The sequence below is a fragment of the Chiloscyllium plagiosum genome, unplaced genomic scaffold (assembly GCF_037043375.1).
Source record: "Chiloscyllium plagiosum isolate Xiang-an unplaced genomic scaffold, Cpla_swu_hap1 HiC_scaffold_42, whole genome shotgun sequence".
Lineage (NCBI taxonomy): Eukaryota > Metazoa > Chordata > Chondrichthyes > Orectolobiformes > Hemiscylliidae > Chiloscyllium > Chiloscyllium plagiosum.
Window position 1 is genome coordinate 23,537,788 of NW_028270180.1, and position 19,717 is coordinate 23,557,504.

Below are 19,717 nucleotides of genomic sequence, written 5' to 3' on the forward strand. Positions count from 1 at the left end.
CTTCTTTTCATCTTGACCTCACTCTTCCTTTTTAAGAAGCTGATTGTCAGTTTTTATATTTCTTGCTCCTTTGCTCTCATTGTTTATTTTCACTTCTTTTTATCTTTTTAGTCCTCCTTTGCTGGATTCTGAATTTATCGCAGTCTTCGGGGCTATCATTGTCTTTTGCCTCCTTATGTGCTTTTCCTTTCAACTTAATACTCTCCTTAACTTCCTTGGTTAGCTTAACCCTCTTAGAATTTTCGCTTCTTACAAGAGTGCATTTTTGCTAAGAATCACGAATTACCTCCTTTAAATGTCTGCCACTGTTTGGTTACTAACTTTCCTGCTAATCTATCTGCCCAATTCACTTCAGCTAGCTCTATCTTCATTTCATAGTAATGCCCTTTATTTAAGGGGTTTTTAATCCAAATTTCTCACTCTAAAATTGAATATTCATTTTTACCATGTTAGGATCACTACTTCTGAGGGGATGTTTTACTCTAAAGTCATTTATTAAACCTACCTTATTTTGCATTGCCAGATCCAAGATAATCTGCTATCTGGTATGTTCTGGGATATATTGCTCTTGGAAACTATCCCTAATGCATTCAATGAATTTGTTTTTATAGCTACCCTTTCCAATTTGATTAACTCAATCAACAAGAAGAATAAAGTCACCCATAACTATTGCTCTATTCTTTTTTACGTGCTCCAATTATTTGTTGATTTATGGATTTTTCTACAGAGCGGCTACTGTTTTGGGATCTATACACTACTCCTACCAAGGTCTCCTTTCCCTTTTTTTTAATCTAAGCCCAAATAAATGCTACATCATCCAAGCCTAAATCATCTCTCTCAACCGTCCTCACTTAATCCCTTATTAATCGCATTGTAACCCCACCTTTTCTATCCCTCTTATTGTTCTGAAAGGTCAAATACATTAAGTTCCCAGTTTTATCTCTCTGTAACTATGTTTCTGAAATGGTTATGAAATCATATTCATATTTTGATTTTCACTGTCAGTTCATCTAAATTCATGTTGAATCATCAGCAGCCATTCTCCTTCTCTCAGAAAGCCCCAGTACTAAGAACACCAGTTCCTCCCTCTGTTTCATCATTATGTTGTCTCCCAGACTTTCGGTTTGCGTTCCCGGGTATTGGCCTTATTAATGACCAAAGTACCTGTTATCTGGTTAAGGATCTGGTCTCTCTGAAGTTAAAGTATCTGTAGAACACTTTTTAAACAAGAAACAGCCTGTAAATCAACTTTCAAACCTGGCCTCATGAACAAAAAATTCACTTGTTCTCTATTTTTTAAACACAAGCTGTAGGTCTCAGCTCCCAGATGACAGATCCAAATCAAAAATTGATTTAATAAAGAGCAAAAATAGTGAAACTTCAGATAGTTCTAATAATTGAATATTTAAATTTCACTGTGTTTCAAATCCAGCCCATTAAGAGGATAATCACTGCCTGAACCGTCCTCATCCACCACCACTCACTTCCGCCTGGCCAAGCTCATTCTCACCCTCAACAGCGTCTCTTTTAACTCCTCTCACTTCCTTCAAGTTGGAGAGATGGCCATGAGTTATGCTAGTCTCTTTGTTGGGTACGTGGAATATCCCCTCTTCCAGTCCTACTCCAGCCCTCACCTACAATTCTTTCTCCAACATATCAATGACATCATTGGTGTGTCTCCTCCTGAATTGGAGAAGTTTTGTCTAGTTTGCTTCCAATTTCCACCCCGCTCTCACATTCACCTGATCCATCCTGAGTCCTCCTTTCCCTTTCCTCATAACTGTTTCCATTTCTGGGAATAGGCTGGCCACCAATATCACTACAAATACAACAACTCCCACAGATACCTTGACTGTACATCCTCACATCCTGCTTCCTGTAAAGACACTATTCCATTCTCCCAGTTCCTCGCATTTGTTCTGATGATACCAATTTCAATAAGGGATCTCCAATATCTCCATCTTCTTCCTCAACTGAAGACTCCCCAGCACTGTGGTTGACAGGACCCTCAGCCAGGTTGAACCTCTCTCCTGCACTTCAGCCCTCAAACCCTCTCTTCCCTCCCACAACAACAATAGGGTCCCACATGTCCTCAAGCTGATATTTCCACAACCTCCAACAGGATGCCACCACCAAACACCACCCGTCCCCTCGCATGTCAGCCTTCCACAGGGACCATTCCCTCCAGGACACTCTGGTCCATTCCTCCATGTTCCCACACTTTCTCCTGCTTTTGCAGAAGGTGTAACACCTGCCTGTTTATTTCCTCCCTCCTCACTATCCAAGTCTCTAAACACACCTTCCAGGTGAAGCAATGCTTTACTTGCACTTCACTCAGTCTAGTCTTCTATACTCATTGCTCACAATGTGATCTCTACATTGGGGAAACTAAGCATAGACTGGGTGACTGCTTTGCAGAACACCTATGGTTCTATCTGCAAAAAAGACCCTGAGTTTCTAGTTGCCTGCCACTTCAACACACCATTGTGTTCACCAACATCTCCACTTCAGGCCTTCTGCAGTGCTCTAGTAAAGCTCAGTGCAAGCTATAAGAACAGCACCATATTTTCCGTTTGGGCACTCTAGCCTTCTGGGCTTAATATTGAGTTCTTGCAAGGATGCCTACCATGAAGAAGTTCTCCTCCTCTCTCCACAAGAATCTGTGAGTCTCTCTCTCTCTCTCTGCAACCCCCAGATCATCTCCTCTGTCCTGAAGCTCTTCAACCATGTACTGAAACAGACTCGCTACCACAGCCACATTCGCTTCATCTTCCACCTCTGAACACGTCAACCCCATGGCATCAATGTGGACTTCACCAGTTTCCTCATTTCCCTTCCCCCCACCTTACCCCAGTTCCAACCTTCCAGCTCAGCACCATCCTCATGACTTGTCCCACTGGCCAATCTTCCTTTCCACCTATCCGCTCCACCCTCCCCTCTGACCTATCACCTCCATCCCCACCCCCATTCACCTATTGTACTCTTTGCTACCTTTCCACATGCTCCTCTCTGACCTATCACCTCCATCCCCACCCCCATTCACCTATTGTACTCTTTGCTACCTTTCCACATGCTCCTCTCTGACCTATCACCTCCATCCCCACCCCCATTCACCTATTGTACTCTTTGCTACCTTTCCACATGCTCCTCTCTGACCTATCACCTCCATCCCCACCCCCATTCACCTATTGTACTCTTTGCTACCTTTCCACATGCTCCTCTCTGACCTATCACCTCCATCCCCACCCCCATTCACCTATTGTATTCTTTGCTACCTTTCCACATGCTCCTCTCTGACCTATCACCTCCATCCCCACCCCCATTCACCAATTGTACTCTTTGCTACCTTGTCCCCAGCCCACCCCCATTTATCTCTCCACCCTGGAGGCTTCCTGCCTCTATTCCTGATGAAGGGCTTTTGCCCAAAACATTGATTTTGTTGCTCCTTGAATGCTGCCTGACCTGCTTTGCTTTTCCAGCACCACTCTGATCTAAACTTAATATTGAGTTCAACAATTTTAGGTTTTGAGGGCCTTACCCCAACCCCTATACACCAGGCCTTCTCATCACATGGGTTACTACCAGACATATTGTCAGCTATTAATAGTACCCATTAGCAGCTATTCATTCCCCCAGACAGATTTTTAACCACTCCTTTGTCCAACTGTGTTTCTCTCTCCTTGGGCTCAATCTCAACCCATCGTTTACTCTCCTGCATTACATCTTCTGCATAAATATCAACCTTGTCCTAAATAACTTCAATTCTGAAGGAGGATCACTGAACCTGAAACATTAACTCTGATTTCTTTTCATAGATGCTGCCAGACCTGCTGAGTTTTTCCAGCAATTTGTTTTTTTTCTTAATTTTATTTCTATGGGTGGGCAAGGCCAACATTTGTTGCATACATCTAAATAGCCTCAAATTAGTGGGTTACTAAGTAATTTCAGAGGACAATCACCTTATTGTAAGTCTAGATGTGGTAAGGGCAGCAGCTTTCTATTCCTAAAAGAGGAGTGAACTAAATGATATATAAAGCATTGCCAGTAGTTTTACAGTCACCATTACCAAAATTAGTTTTATTTCATATTTGTTCCAGCTTATGTGATGGGAGTTGTACCTATGACCACAAAGAATTAACCAGGCCCTCTCATCCAGTTTAATTTCTGCTAACAGAAGGACAGAAATCAGGAGACACCTTTCACAAAAATCTGAATAGAAATCGGAAATTCTCTACCACTGCTGGCAAGGTTGTAAAAGATGCATAATGTAGGAAATTTTGTCAATGTGCAAATTAGACAGAATGATAACAGACAGCCAGAAGGGCTGAAAAGCCTCCTTGTATGTTCCTAACCAGGGATGTTCTGTCTGTCTACACACACACACACACTTCAACTCCGTCTCTCAGCCTAAGCAGGATAAACACCTGATAAATATAACTACTTTTCAAGGCTAACCTTTTAGAAACAAACATCATGTACAGCTTTTGTTCAAATGTTTCTCTTGAATTATGCTGAGGTAAGCAAAGCACTGATTGCTTGATCTTTCTGTGGAGTGAGCTGAAGGAAGGATCTTTACACAACAAATGATAAACACAGACTTTACTGGATACTAACAGGGCCTTGTGACAGGAAACATGGAGCATGTACTGGCTCAATAATTCCTGAAGAAGGGCTTATGCCCAAAATGTCGACTCTTCTGCTCCTCGGATGCTGCCTGGCCTGCTGGGTTTTTTCAGCACCACATTTTTCAACTCTGATCTCCAGCATCTGCAGTCCTCACTTTCTCCTCAATAAGTCAGATGCCAACTCTGGTTGGCTAAATTCTTGAAGGTTCCATTACATGGCTTCCTCCCCACACTGACCAGCTCTGCAAAACAGCCTAATCTTCACTAACATTTTCATAACTAATTATTGAAAAATATCTCAAAAAGCTAATTTTGTTTTCCAATGCCCCTTCTGGGATTTTGCACATGGCAGGGTATGAATTCATCTTAAGTAACTCCAATTCAATCTTGAAAGGTTGGGAATAGCAGGCCTTGAGCTTGAAAATGAACCAAGCCCAACAGGATAAAAGAATCAAACTGCCCTCCCACACCCCCATCCTCTGCCTCCAACCGGCTTTACTGTTTGGACCTCCCCAATTCAAGGCAACACCAGTATAATTGGGTCATAGAGTCAGTGTGACACCTAAGACGGTTCAGCTCATCAAGTCCATGCTGGCTCTGCAAAGCAGTCCAGTCAGTCCCATTTATCCACTCTGCCCCCACAGCCTGACAAATTTATTGCCCTGTGTGCTCATCCAATTTTCTTTTGAAATTATCAATTTTGTTTCACTGTGCAAAAAAGTTCTTCCTCACCTTCACTTTGCATTTCACATCCAAAATTCTAAATTTGTGTCACCATACATTTTATACCAGCAGCTAATAGGAGCAGATTTTCTTTGTTTGCTCTATCCAACCTGTCACAATCTTGTATACCACTGTCAAATATCTCTGAACTTCATTTGCTCTAAGGAGAACAGCTCCAATTTCTTCAACTCAACCGTGTCAAATTCCTCATCCCTTGAGCCATTCTGCTCTTCTGTTTCCTTTCAAGGATGTCACATCCTTCCTAAAGTGTGGTGGCAAGAACCAGTTGAGGCCTATCAATCTAGGTGAGGCCTAAACAAAGCATTATAAAGGTTCATCTCATCTTCCCTGTTCTTGGATCAAATGTCTACTTTTTGAAGCCCAAGACCCCATTTGATTTCTAATTACTCTTTCACTATGTCCTGTTATCTCTAAAGATGGATACACAAGCAGCTCCAGGTGCCACTGTCCTACATTAAGTCTACATTGCCTCTTCCTAGCCATTCTGCCAAAATGCATCAACTGATACTTTTTTTTCTATGTTAAATTCAACACCTTCTTCAGATATCCTAGGCAACTTGTCCTCAATCAATAAGAGAGATCTCAGGTTGGAAATGACTTATAATGCATTTTGCGCATATACATCCAGGTCCCTCTGCTCCTGCATCCCCTTCAAGAGTTCCACCTTCTATTTTATAGCACCTTTTTAAGTTCTACCTAACACAATGAATCAATGATGACCAATGTATTCACATTTTAATACAGGAAGTGGCATATTATCTTAAAGCTACAAATAGTAGTGTGACAAATTATTATGTGCTAGTGATTGCACTTTTGGGGAATGTTAATGGACATTCCAAGAAAAATAACATACTTGCAAATGTAGAACATTTCATTTAATTGCTACCTCATTATTTCAGTGTCAGTTTCAGTGAACAACATGAGTCTAAAGCAAAGACAAAAATGCTGGAGAAACTCAGCAGGGCTGGCAGCATCTGTGGAGAGAGAAACACAGTCGACATTTCAAGCCCATTATAGCTCTTCTTCAGAACTTGACTCAAGACATTGTCAGATTTCCAGCATCTTCAATGCTTTGCTTTTATCATAGAAACGTCAGTCTGATATTCAAGATGCAGTAATTTGACTGAGTGAAAATTTGGGGGTGGGGGGGTGTGGTGGTTGGGTTGAATAGGGAATATGGTGGTGTAATGGTTATATCACTGGACCGGTTAAACCACAGACCTAGGCGAGTTCAGTGAGGTCATGGGTTCATAATCCCACTGAGACAGCTGTGTAAAGCTTGATGAGGCCTGGTAAACAGACACAAGTTGCCCATTTCAATTGAGGCTAGGGTTACTCTAGCTCATTATGGAAGGTTTTGGTGATTACCAGGCCTGTCCTATCATTTATGGATAATGCAGACTAGCTGAGGCATGTCAGTGAATAATTTCTCTCCATACTACATGCCCTTTAAAAGGCTGGACCTTCAGCATGAAATAGAGACACTAGAGGACAAGATATCCTCAAGTGAATGCAGTTGTAAAGACTTTTTTTTGGCTTGTTTTTTCAGTTAAATTGCAAATTATATTTTAAACAAAAAAAAGCAGTCAGTATATTGCTCAAAATACCGATCATTGACATGTAATGTCATTCTCATCTCACAATGTGGGTGATGGATTCGAGCTGGAGGAGAAAGTGAGGACTGCAGATGCTGGACATTAGAGTTGAATAGTGTAGGGCTGGAAAAGGACAGTAGATCAGGCAGCATCCACAGAGCAGAATAATCAACACTTTTGGCCATAAGCCTGATTAAGGACTTACACCCAAAATGTCGATTTCCCCTGCTCCTCAGATACCGCCTGACCTGCTGTGTTTTTCCAGCATCACAATTTTTGACGATGATGGATTTGAGCCCCCTGCAGAGACTTGAGGACAGATTGACACTCCAGTGTGAATGCAGCACTGTCAATGATGCTGTCCTTTAGTTCAGGACCCACCTATTTCCTCAGTCAGTTATTAATTAGTTGAAAACATGTAAGGCAAACAAGTTCACATAATTAACAGATGAGGAATTCTTCCTGGTATTTTGGTCAATATTTATCGTTCAAACAACGTTAAGCAAATTCTCTGTTCGTTTATTTCATGGATGCCTATGGGTGCTTGCTGTGTATAAACTATTTTCCTCTGTGACAAAATTGTAACATATTTGAGAATTTAAAGGGAGGTACAGAACAGATGTGATCAAACAGAATGTTGAAACAGGCTTGATGGGATGAATGGCCCTCTCCTGCTGCTGCATAAATGCAAATCTTGCTCTATGACTGTACTGTTATTTCCTCCCAGCTCCCTAGGACAGTTTATGAATTCTTGGTAACATCCAGTCAACATCACTCAAATCCATACAGTGTGACTAGACTACTGGAGATGCAGTTTTTATAAACTGCCATGATGCCCAGCAGGCTTCAATTAATAGCTGACTGTAAAAAGTAAAGCCAGAGTGAAACCGTTACTCAGGCTGGAGCTATTACCATATGTAACACAGTCTTGGATCAATGGCAAAAGGATGATACATTGCACTAACGATTTCACCAAATGCCTAAGGCTTGGCTGTCTGTGAGTTGGCTATGGCTGATAGTTAGGTGTGACTCAAAGGTTAACATGCTTATTTCTGTGTCCAGGTGGTTTTGGATTCATGTCCCAGTCTTCAGCATGTAATCAAGTTTGTCCAACACTGAGGGAATTTCGCTGTTTTGGAGGTTCAATCTATCTTTTCAGCTGGATCTAAAACTGTCAAGAAAGAGTGAATGCATGGTGTTGAAATAAAGGACCAGCAATGATCATGCTGAATGGCAGAAAGGCTCAAAGGCCGAAAAACCCAGTCCTGCTCCTATTTTTATGTTTCTATGTCATAGAACTAATTTTAACAAGAAAAGGGAAGGTATCCCTGATACCCTGACAATTATCCATCCTTCAACAACACCGTCAGACATTATCTGGTCATCATCATATTGCCATTTATGGGAGCTAGTTGTGCATAAATTGGCAACATATTCCCTGTGTGACAACAGTGAAGATACCTCAAACAAGTAATTACTTGGCTGCAGAGTGTTAGGATATCTTGAGATTATAAGAGGCACTACATAAATGAAAGTTCCTTTTCCCTCTACTGCTTAATTATAAGCCAGATCTGTCAGAGAAGGAAGGTCAATTGAGTCTCTTCCGCATCAGGTAGAGCTGCTAGTCAGACAAATTATGTAATGTAGAACCCTCACTCACTTACCTTCATCCCAAGCAGCAGAGTTCTGGATTAGTGGTCAACTAGGCACACCAAGCAACTACATTCCAAACTCAGCAGAAAACCCTGACAGTTCTGACTATTCCCTCCTGCCCTGGCGCACACCCTGCCACATTGCGCTCCTGTTTCTGCCTGTTCCAAAACAATAACAGCAATAACAACTTTCATTTATATAGCATCATGAACAGAAACAAAATCCCAAGGAGTTTCACAGGAGCAATAACAGTAACAAAATCTCACACCAAGGAGATATGCCCACACTAGTTTCTAAGCTGGTTTGAATAACCTAGTTTGGTTATTAAGTAATTAAGTTATTACCCATTAATTTGTACATTGTAACTGGTTATAAAGTAATTTGGGAACAACGTGCAAAAATGTTTTTATAATTGTAGAGGTTTATAAAATCATGAGGGGCATGGATAGGGTAAATAGACAAGGTCTTTTGCTTGGGGTGTGGGAGTCCAGAACTAGAGGGCATAGATTTAGGTGAGAGGGGAAAGATTTAAAAGAGACCTAAGAGGCAGCTTTTTAACGCAGAAGGTGGTGTGTATATGGAATGAGCTGTCAGAGGAAGTGGTGGAGGCTAGTGCAATTATAATATTTTTAAAAGGTATTGGATGGGTATATGAATTGGAAGGGTTTAGAGAGATATGAGCCAAGTGCTGGCAAATTGGGACTAGATTAATTTAGGACCTCAGGTTGGCATGGATGAGTTGGACCGAAAGGTCTGTTTCCATGCTGTACATCTCTATGACTCTGACTCTATGTTGGCTTAGTTACCACCCTAATAAACCTCACCTTCTTGGAATTGAGCATTCTGTTCCACCCACCAAGCCCTGGAAACAGCACTCTTGCTTTTATTGCAGGCTGTTCGCTTGCTGATAGACTGAGATAAGATGGATAGTGAACTGCACCAAACGAACTCTATATGCATGCTGCACCCAACATTCATGATGAAGGTGGCTGCGAGCCTGCTGACAGTTTTGTGGTCTCCAACTCCTTCTACACAGGGTCAGATGTCATTGCCCTGGTGCTGGTCCATCCTTGTTTCAGAACCAAGGCCCCTGGCAACAGCCAACAACATATGTGGCTGCAACTACACTGAAGTCAACTGTGGCTTGGTTGGTTGCTCTCCTGTCTCTGAAACATAAGGTTAACTGCCATTCCAGCCTTGAGCGCAAGAATTAAGGTTGACATTGCAGTGGCGTACTGAAGAAATCCAGCAATGTCACAGTGCTATCTCTCAAGAGTGATCTTACACTGAGACCCCATCTGCCCATTCCAGTGGATATAAAAGATCCCGTGCACTAGTTTGAAGAAAAACAAAGGACTATGTCCAGTGGCTAAGACAATATCTATCTTTCAGTCAACATCACAAACTAGATTCTCTGGTCGTTATTACATTGTTAACCACATTTGGAAATGTTGGTGTTTGTCACTGATGCTGGCCCAATCAAAGCAGAAGCAGAACCTCTAGAGTTTCTACATTTCATCACAGTCAAGATCCCAGTCATTAGCATCAACTCCCTCTGGATCAAATAGCCTATTCATGCTCCTGTTCCGTACGTTCCTGATTGCTCAGAAGATCACCGCTCCATTCATGGTGAGCTGACTACACTTGATATCTCCAGCACGACAAGTAGTATGGAATGCTGTGAAAGAGTCCAAGCTTAATTGTAGATGCAGTTCTTTTAATACCATGATCAATCCTGGGGAGTATGACTTGTGTTAGCTCATCAAGAATGAGCAATTATGAATATTTGAAATAGGAGTAAAAGTAGTTCATGTGGCTTCTCAAGCCTGTTTTGCAATTTGATAAGATGACATTGATTTGATTGTGACCTCAACTCCATTTTCTTAGCTCCCCCAGTATTCATTGACTTAAACTGATCAATGATTTTCCCCTCATGCTCTCTGGGACTCTCAACCCTCTGAGAGAAAAAAAATCATTTCCATCTTAAATGATTTTTCAACTGTCCGCCTGTCCAACCTATCTCATGCGATCACCCAAACAAAAGCTGTTTTATTTGATTCTTTACCACATCACTGCAAATGTAAACTATTTATTGACATTGTGTTAACTTTCGGTTGTGCATTTCTTGTTTATGTCACATATATGTTTGCAAATGACACCAAAATTGGAAGTATAGTGGACAGCGAACAAGGTTACCTCAGAGTACAATGTGATCTTGATCAGATGGGCCAATGGGCTGAGGAATGGCAGATGGAATTTAATTCAGATAATGTGAGGTGCTGTATTTTTGGAAAACCAAATCAGAGTAGGACTTATACACTTAACGGTAAGGTCCTCGGGAGTACTGCTGAACAAACAGACCCTAGATTGCAGGTTCATAGCTCCTTGAAAGTAGAGTCGCAGGTAGATAGGATAGTGTAGAAGGTGTTTGGTATGCTTTCCTTCATTGGACAGAGCATTGATTATAGGAGTTGGGAGGTCATGTTGCGACATTGATTAGGCCACCTTTGGAATATTACGAGCAATTCTGGTCTCTTTCCTATTGGAAGGAAGTTGTGAAACTTGAAAGGGTTCAGAAAAGATTTACAAGGATGCTGCCAGGGTTGGAGGATTTGAACTATAGGAAGAGGCTGAATAGGCTGGGGCTGTTTTCCCTGCAGTATCGGAGACCGAGGGGTGACCTTAGAGGTTTATAAAATCATGAGGGGCATGGATAGGATAAATAAACAATGTCTTTTCCCTGAGGTGGGGGAGTCCAGAACTACTGGGCATAGGTTTAGGGTGAGAGGGAAAGACTTAAAAAAGACCTAAGGGGCAATGTTTTCACTCAGAGGGTGGGTGTGTGTATGGAATGAGCTGCCAGAGGAAGTGGTGAAGGCTGGTACAATTACAGCCTTAAAAGGCATTGGATGGGTATATGAATAGGAAGGGTTTGGAGATATATGGGCCAAATGCTGACAAATGGGACTAGATTAGGTTAGGATATCTGGTTGGCATGGATGAGTTGGACTGAAGGGTCTATTTCTGTGCTGTACATCTCTATGACTCTATGACATTAGTTATGACTGAAGTGGTAGTTTACAGCTACATCTGCTATGGCCAATTCCAGTATCTAAGGAAATAATGAAAAAGTCAAAGAGATAGCTAATAGATGTTTTAAGGGAGGAGAGCAAAGTCAAAAGATTTAGAGAAATAATTTCTAATGCTTACAACCCAAGAAGTTGAAGACAGGACTGTCAATGGAGTGACTAAAATCAAATCAGTATTTGAAGGCAAAGAAATCTTGCAACATCATGCAGCTGGAGAGGGGTTAGCAGACAAGGGACTTTGTCAATGGTTCATTTAAGGTGTGTTGACAGATGGCCTCATGGTAATCACAAAAATTCCGACAGACTATAGATACATCGACACCTTTTGCCATGCAAAAGTTTAAAAGGAAACACAACTTAAATGGCCCACGCACTGACTCCCCATCTCGCCTCCAAAAAATCTGAAGGATTATTGCTCTTTTCAATGTGCCCCCTATAGGAACAGCCATCCACCAGTGTCCTACCGGATTGGTTGTGTCTGGCCAGGTTCAGTTGGCTCTTCACTCTGGTGTTCAGGATCTGGTGAGGCTTTCAAAAGCTTCAGTTCATCTGGCTGAACCGCATTGTACCAGTTCTGCTGGCCACCCTCCGAGGTCAGCACTGGACTCTTGGTTTCCTCTTGGCACAGCGGCTTGATCAAGTTGACAGCTGATACTGGCAGCTGCAGTAACCTCTGCATCGGCTTCATTCTTAGACGTTCCTGCTTGCCTGCTCAGTGGAACACTCACTTGGAGCAAATCCTGGTGTGATGGAGGCTCAGTAACAGATCAAGCTCCCAAATCTTCTTACCACCTTTGTTACTTTGTTTTCTCTCTCTGTCTATTTTCTTCTGTCTCTCTCAGTCTATAAAGATGTTTCCTTGAGTTTCTCTCTCTTTTCTCCTCTGCTTTTATTTGCTTATCTATTTCACTTTCCTGGTGTCTCTGTTTGTGAATTGGTGTGTGTCTCTCTCTGCTTATATATGTCTCCACCTATCTCTGCCTATGTGTATGTCTCTATCTTTCTTCCCCTCTATGCCTGTGTCTACCTCTTTCTTTGCATCTCTCTCTCTTTCTTCCTTTGCTTTTCTATGAATGTGTGTCACTCTGTTCCTCCTCGTTTGTCTCGTTCTATTTAACTAAAATTGATTCTCTTTCTTGGTTTTTCTCTGCCTGTTTTTCTATGTATCTATCTTTCTTTCTTTCTTACACTCAGACTGACAGAGAGAGAGAATCTCTCTATATCTGCCGCTATCCCTCTCTCTGAGCTGCTTCTTTCTCACAGCCCCTGTCTTTCTGCTTCTACACTCTCAGCCACGTTTACAGGCTCTCCCCTTTCCCCTCCCCTTCCCAGTTCTTCCCATTGACGTGTGAGTCAGCAATCGCAAGGCAAGTATACTGACTCCCACCGGCAGACCTCCTACACATCACAACACAGCACAGCCACTCAAGTCCTGGGGAAACATTATACCAAAGGCTTTTGGAGAAATCTGACACCCTTGCTCTATACACACACATACACCACACACGGGTACTCTCGCCAAACTGATCTCTCAGCCATCAGAGGGAAATCAGTTGAAGCGCCTCCACTGGGTGGAGCTGCCAGTCTTTTTTTTATTTCAAAAATATACTTTATTCATAAAATAATTTGATGGTCTGTACAGTTGGTCATGCCATACATTTACATACAGAGATCAGAATTTATCATCTGTATATACAGGTCTGTACGTCAATCAATCATATGTCCATATATTTAGCTGAAGCGTCAGCAGAGCCCAAATGACTGCGTGGGCCCCCTATTCTTCTTAGGCAGGCAGATGTTACAAGATGGTCTTTCCCCACCGCACCTTGGTGGCAGTTGCCCCAAGCTTCAGTGCGTCCCTCAACACGTAGTCCTGGACTTTGGAATGTGCCAGTCTGCAACACTCAGTCAGGGTCAACTCCTTCAGCTGTAAGATCAACAGGTTTCAGACCGCCCAGAGAGCGTCCTTCACCGAGTTGATGATCCTCCAGACACAGTTGATGTTCGTCTGGTGTGTGTCCCGGGGAACAGACCGTAGAGCACGGAGTCCCGCGTCACGGCGCTGCTCGGGACGAACCTCGACAAACACCACTGCATTCCTCTCCAGACTTCTTCTGCGTAGGCACATTCCAGAAGGAGGTGTGTGACAGTCTCGTTTTTAACCCCCCCCCCCCACCCCCACCCCCGCAGCCGCTTCGAGGGCAGCATGTGGTGCGGCTGAGAGTCCGGACAGATATAAAGGATCTCACAGGCAGAGCCCTTCTCACCACCAGCCAAGCCATGTCTTGGTGCTTGTTGGAAAGTTCTGGCGATGAGGCATTCTGCTAAATGGCTTTGATGCTCTGCTCAGGGAACTGCTCGATAGGATCCGCCCTCTCCTTTTCCCGAAGGGTCTCAAGGACACTACGTGCTGACCACTTCCTGATGGACTTGTGGTCAAAGGTGTTTTTCTTCATAAACTTCTGCACGAAGGACAGGTGATACAGAACAGTCCAACTACTCGGAGCGTTCCGCGGCAGCGAGGCCAGGCCCATCCTTCGCAACACCGGGGACAGGTAGAACTTCAGTACGTAATGACACTTGGTGTTTGCGTACCGGGGATCCACGCACAGCTTGATGCAGCCACAAGGTCGCCATCAGGGTGAGGGTGGCATTGGGTGTATTTTTTCCCCCGTTGCCCAGATCTTTGTACAGCAAGTCCCTTCGGACCCAGTTCATCTTTGACCTCCATATAAATTGGAAGATGGCCTGGGTGACTGCAGCAGCACAGGTTCTGGAAATAGGCCAGACCTGTGCCATGTATAACAGAACTGACAGTGCCTCACACCTGATGACCAGGTTTTTTCCCACAATGGAGAGCGACCGTAGCTTCCATCTGCCCTGTTTCTGCCTCACTTTGCTGATATGCTCCTCCCAAGACTTGGCGCACGCCCCAGCCCCCCCCCGAACCAAATACTCAGCACCATCAGGTGGTCGGTCCTGACTGTGAAGGGGATCGAGGATTGGTCGGCCCAGTTCCCAAAGAGCATGGCCTCGCTCTTGCCTCGGTTTACCTTGGCCCCTGAGGCCCGTTCAAACTGGTCACATATGCACTTGAGTCTGCGCACGGACAGAGGATCCGAGCAGAAAACGGCGACGTCATCCATGTACAGGGAGGCCTTAACCTGCAGGCCCCAGCTGCCAGGAATAGTCACCCCTCTCAGGCTCGCATCCTTCCTGATGGACTCAGCAAAAGGCTCTATGCAGCACACAAACAAGGCAGGAGAGGACAGCCCTGCCCGACTCCAGATCTGACTGGGAAGCTATCTGATTCCCACCCATTGATTGAGACTGCACTGACAATGTTGGTGTAGAGCAGTCTGATCCAATTGCAGATTCCCTCCCCAAAGCCCATTTTGGAGAGAACATTTCTCATTTTGCTGTGTGATATCCTGGTCCAGGTTGATCAGGCAGGTGTCTAACCCTCTGTCCTGCACATAGGCGATCGTATCCCTGAGGAATGCGAGAGTCTCAGCGCTCTTCCTGTCCGGTACAGCACGAGTTTAGTCAGGGTGAATCACTGACCCCAGAGCAGACCTGACCCGGTTGGCGGTTACCTTTGACAGAATTTTGTAATCCGCATTCAACCGTGAGATTGGTCTCCAATTTTTGAGTTTCTCCCTCTTTCCCCCTTCCGCTTGTATTGAGGGTGATGATGCCTTTCCTCATGGATTCATTCATGGTACCTGCCCGAAGCATACTGACATACACCTCCAGCAGGTCCTGGCCAATCAAGTCCCACAGAGCAGAACAGAGCTCGACCGGTAAGCCGTCGCTTCCAGGAGTTTTATTCTTTTCGAAGGACTCGAGGGCCTTGGTCAGCTCGTCCAGAGATAGCGGCTGGTCCAGCCTCTCCTGTGTTCTGTCGTCTAAGACCTCCGTGATAGAGGAGCTGCCAGTCAGACAGAATTAAGCATTGTCTAGTCAGAGGCATTTTGTGCACTTGCTGACTGTCTTCAGCTTGACCAGAGAACTCCTGTTTAACAGTCAATGTGAGGCTGTGAGCTGCTGCATTTCAAGCTCAGCAGCAGCCCTGACCTGCTCCTCACTTCCCATCAACTCCACCCCACCAACATTGCACATCCTTCCACATGACGGTTCCAAAACATGAAACAACAGGTTATGTTTGTATAGCTTCTTTAACCGAACAAACCATCCCAAGGGGCCCCACAGGAACATTATGAACCTGTGGGAACATTATGGGACACCAAGCCCCATAAATATTAGATCAGATGATCCAAAGTTTGGCCACTGAGGTGGACTTTAAGACAGATATTAAAAAGGGAGATAGTGGTGAAGAGGTTTAAGCAAAGGAGGGATTCCAGATTTTCAGGTCCCAGGCAGCTCACGGCATCAGATAGGCCAATGAACCAAGGAGTGTATTGACTGGGACTCGCTATGTCCTAGGGGCTTGAATGGGACAGAATTTCTCAGGACCATTCAGGAGGGATTCTCAACACAGTATGAAAACAATCCATTCAGGGAAGGGGTTATGCTGGACCTGATTTTGGGAAATGAGCCCACCTAGGTGAGTGAAGTTTCAGTGGGGTAGCACTTCAGGAGTAGTGACTATAATACTGTAAGTTTTAAGATACTCATGGATAGGGATAACAGCAGTCCTCGGTGTTAACCTGGGGGAAAGGCGAACTACAACAATATTAGGCAGGAACTGGAGAAATTTGATTGGACGTGGTTTGAGGATAAATCTACAAATCTGAGAGTATTTCAAAGGGCAATTGATAAGAATTCAGGAGTGGCACGTTCTTGTGGTGTAAAGAATAGGTATGGCAAGTTATATGAACCTTGCATGACTGGGGATGTTATGACCTTAGTCAGAAAGAAAAAGGAAAGTCTAGGAGGTTGGGAACTGATGAAGCCCTTGAAGTACATAACAAAGTAGGAAAGAACTTAAGGAATTAGAAGTGCTAAAAGGGGTCATGAAAAGTCAATAGCAAAAAGCAAAAAAGGTAGCTGGGTAAAGGTTTAGCCCAGAGCTAAAAATGTGTTGCTGGAAAAGCGCAGCAGGTCAGGCAGCATCCAAGGAACAGGAGAATCGACGTTTCGGGCATAAGCCCTTCTTCAGGAATGATATCGACGTTTTGGGCATAAGCCCTTCTTCATGCTGCCTGACCTGCTGCGCTTTTCCAGCAACACATTTTCAGCTCTGATCTCCAGCATCTGCAGTCCTCACTTTCTCCTGAAAGGTTTAGCCCATTCAAGGTCAAAGGAGGGAATCTGTGTTGAGCTAGAAGAGATAGGTGAGGTCCTAAATGAGTATTTTAACACGATATTCATGAAAGAGAAATAATTGGTGGAAGATGATCTCAGGGAAGGGAATATCAAGTTTAAATCAAGTTGCTATTAAAAAGGAAGAGGCGTTGCGCGTCTTAAAAAGTATTAAGGTTGATAAGTCCCCAGGTCCTCATGGGATTGCAACCAAAATATTGAGGAAGACGAGAAGAAATTGCTGGAGCATTGATAGATATCCTTGTATCCCCTTTGGCCACAGGTCCCAGAGAACTGGAGAATAGCAAATGTTGTCCCACTGTTTAAGAAGGGTAGCAGGGATAATCCTGGAAATCTTTAGCCTGTGAGTCTCACATTGGTAGTAAGGAAATCATTGGAAAAGATTTTCGGGTACAAAATCTATGTGCACTTCGAAGCAAATGGATTTATTAGCAATAGACAGCATGGTTTTGAGCAGGGGGAGGTTGTGCCTCACTAACTTGATCGAGTTTTTTGAGGCGATGACAAAGTTGATTGAGGGAAAAGCAGTTGATGTTGTCTAACTGGACTTCAGTAAAGACTTTGACAAGGTCTCTTATGACAGACTGGTACCAAAGGTGATGTCACATGGTATCAGGCATGAGCTGGCAAGATGGATACAGAATTGATTTAGTCATAGGAGACAGAGGGTAGCGCTGGAAGGATGTGTTTCGGAATGGAGGGCTGTGACTAATGGTGTTCCACAGGGATCAATGCTGGGACCTCTGCTGTTCGTGATCTACATAAATGATTTGGACGAAAATGTAACTGGTCTACGTAGTAAGTTTGTGGATGATACAAAGATTAGTGGAGTTGCATATAGTGAGGAGGATTGTCAGAGGATACAGCAGAATATAGATTAATTGGAGGCATGAGAAGAAAAATTGCAGATGGAGTTTAATCCAGATAAATATGAGGCGATGCATTTTGGAAAGTCAAGTACAGGTAGGAATTGTACAGTGAATGGTAGAACCCTTAGGAGTATTTATATACAGAAAGATCTGGGTGTGCAGGTCCACAGATCACTGAAGGTGGCAGTGCAGGTAGGTAAGGTAGTAAAAAAGGCTTATGGCTTGCTTGCCTTGATTGGAAGGGGCATTGAGTATAAGGATAGACAAGTTGTGCTGAGCATAATACAATTTTAGTGAGGCCACACTTGGAATATTGTGTACGCCCATGGTCACCGCACTACCAGAAGGATCTGGACAGGGTACAGAGAAGGTTTACAAGGATGTTGCTTGGTATGGGGGATTTTAGCTATGAGGAAAGGTTGGATCGACAGGTTTGTTTTCACTGGAACACAGGAAGTTGAGGGGTGACTTAATAGAAGTTTATAAGATTGTGAATGGCCTGGATAGAATGGAGGGTAGAAGGGTCAATCATTAGGGGACACAGGTTCAGGGTGTGAGGGTAGAAAGTTTAAAAGGGATGTGTGAGGCACATTTTTCACACAAAGGGTGGTAAGTGCTTGGAATGCATTACCGGAGGTGGTGATGGAAGCATTCAAGAAGCACCTGAACGACTACATGAATAGGAAGGGAATAGTGGGATGTGGATTATTTTAAGCGAAGACAGTTTCAGGCTTTGAGAGCCAAAGGGCCTGTTGAGTGGCAGATGAAGTTTAATTCAGATAAATGTGAGGTGCTGCATTTTGCAAAATCAAATCAGGGTAGGACTTGTGGTCTTATGGACCTTACCATTAAGTATAAGACCATAAGACATAGGAGTGGAAGCAAGGCCATTCAGCCCATCAAGTCCAATCCGCCATTTAATCATGGCTGATGGGCATTTCAATTCCACTTATCTGCACCCTCCCTGTGGCCCTTAATTCCTTGCGAATGTCTTGGGGAATGTTGCTGAACAAAGAGACCTTGGAATGCATGTTCATAGTTCTTTGGAAATGGAGTCGCAGGCTGACTGAGGAATGTAAAATAGTGCGGTACAGAGGCTCAGTGGTTAGCACTGCTGCCTCACAGCGCCAGGGACCTGGGTTTGATTCTAACTTTGGCTGACTGTCTGTGTGGAGTTTGCATATTCTCCCCACAACTGTGTGGATTTCCTTTGGGTTTCCTCCCACAATCTATGAGATGTGCAGATTAGGTGGTTGGCCATGCTAAATTGCCCCATAGTGATCAGGGATGTGAAGATTAGGTGCACTTGTCAGGGTAAATGTAGAGTAGTAGGGTAGGCGAATGGGTTTGGGTGGGATGCTCTTTGGAGGGTCGGTGTGGACTTGTTGGGCCGAAGGGCCTGTTTCCGCACTGTAGGGATCTATCTAAAATTATGAGGCATAGATAGGGTAGATTTTGAGGACCTTTCCCCATGGCAGATGCATCTCCGATCAAAGGGCATCAGTTTAAGGTAAGGACTAAGTGGTTTAGAGTCATAGAGATGTGTTAGAAGGGATCTCTGGAAAGGTTTTTTCCACCCAGAGGGTGGTAAAAATATGGAGTGCGCTGCCTGAGAGAGTGATGGAGGCAGATACTCTTGCAACATTTAGGCATCTGGATAAGCACTTAAAATGCCAGGACATAGCAGGATATGGACCTAGTGCAGATAAATGGGATGAGTATAGTTTGGTGCTTTTTTTTGTATAGTTTGTTGGTCGGCATAGACATTGTGGACCGAAAGGGCCTGTAGCTATGATATATGACTATATCTCCTAGGCTTGTAGAGGAAATTAGAGGTAGGGAGTGGCAAGGTCATA

The 19,717-nt window shown here is 43.8% G+C and overlaps 1 protein-coding gene across 9 annotated transcripts in view; it reads right to left on the reverse strand.

The window, feature by feature from the left end:
* The window catches only part of ap3b2 (adaptor related protein complex 3 subunit beta 2), a 248,611-nt gene that overhangs the window by 168,109 nt on the left and 60,785 nt on the right, over nucleotides 1–19,717 (reverse strand). For 2 of the 9 annotated variants that reach the window (XM_043680541.2, XM_087982115.1), the window contains exon 1: nucleotides 12,171–13,003. The exons of 6 other annotated variants lie outside the window; for them this stretch is intronic. In XM_043680541.2, coding sequence (XP_043536476.2) covers nucleotides 12,171–12,394 — 224 coding nt within the window. In that variant the 5' untranslated portion in view covers nucleotides 12,395–13,003. Of the gene's footprint in view, nucleotides 1–12,170; nucleotides 13,005–19,717 lie in introns of those variants that run through there. One more of the 9 variants, XM_087982114.1, reaches the window with a different exon arrangement.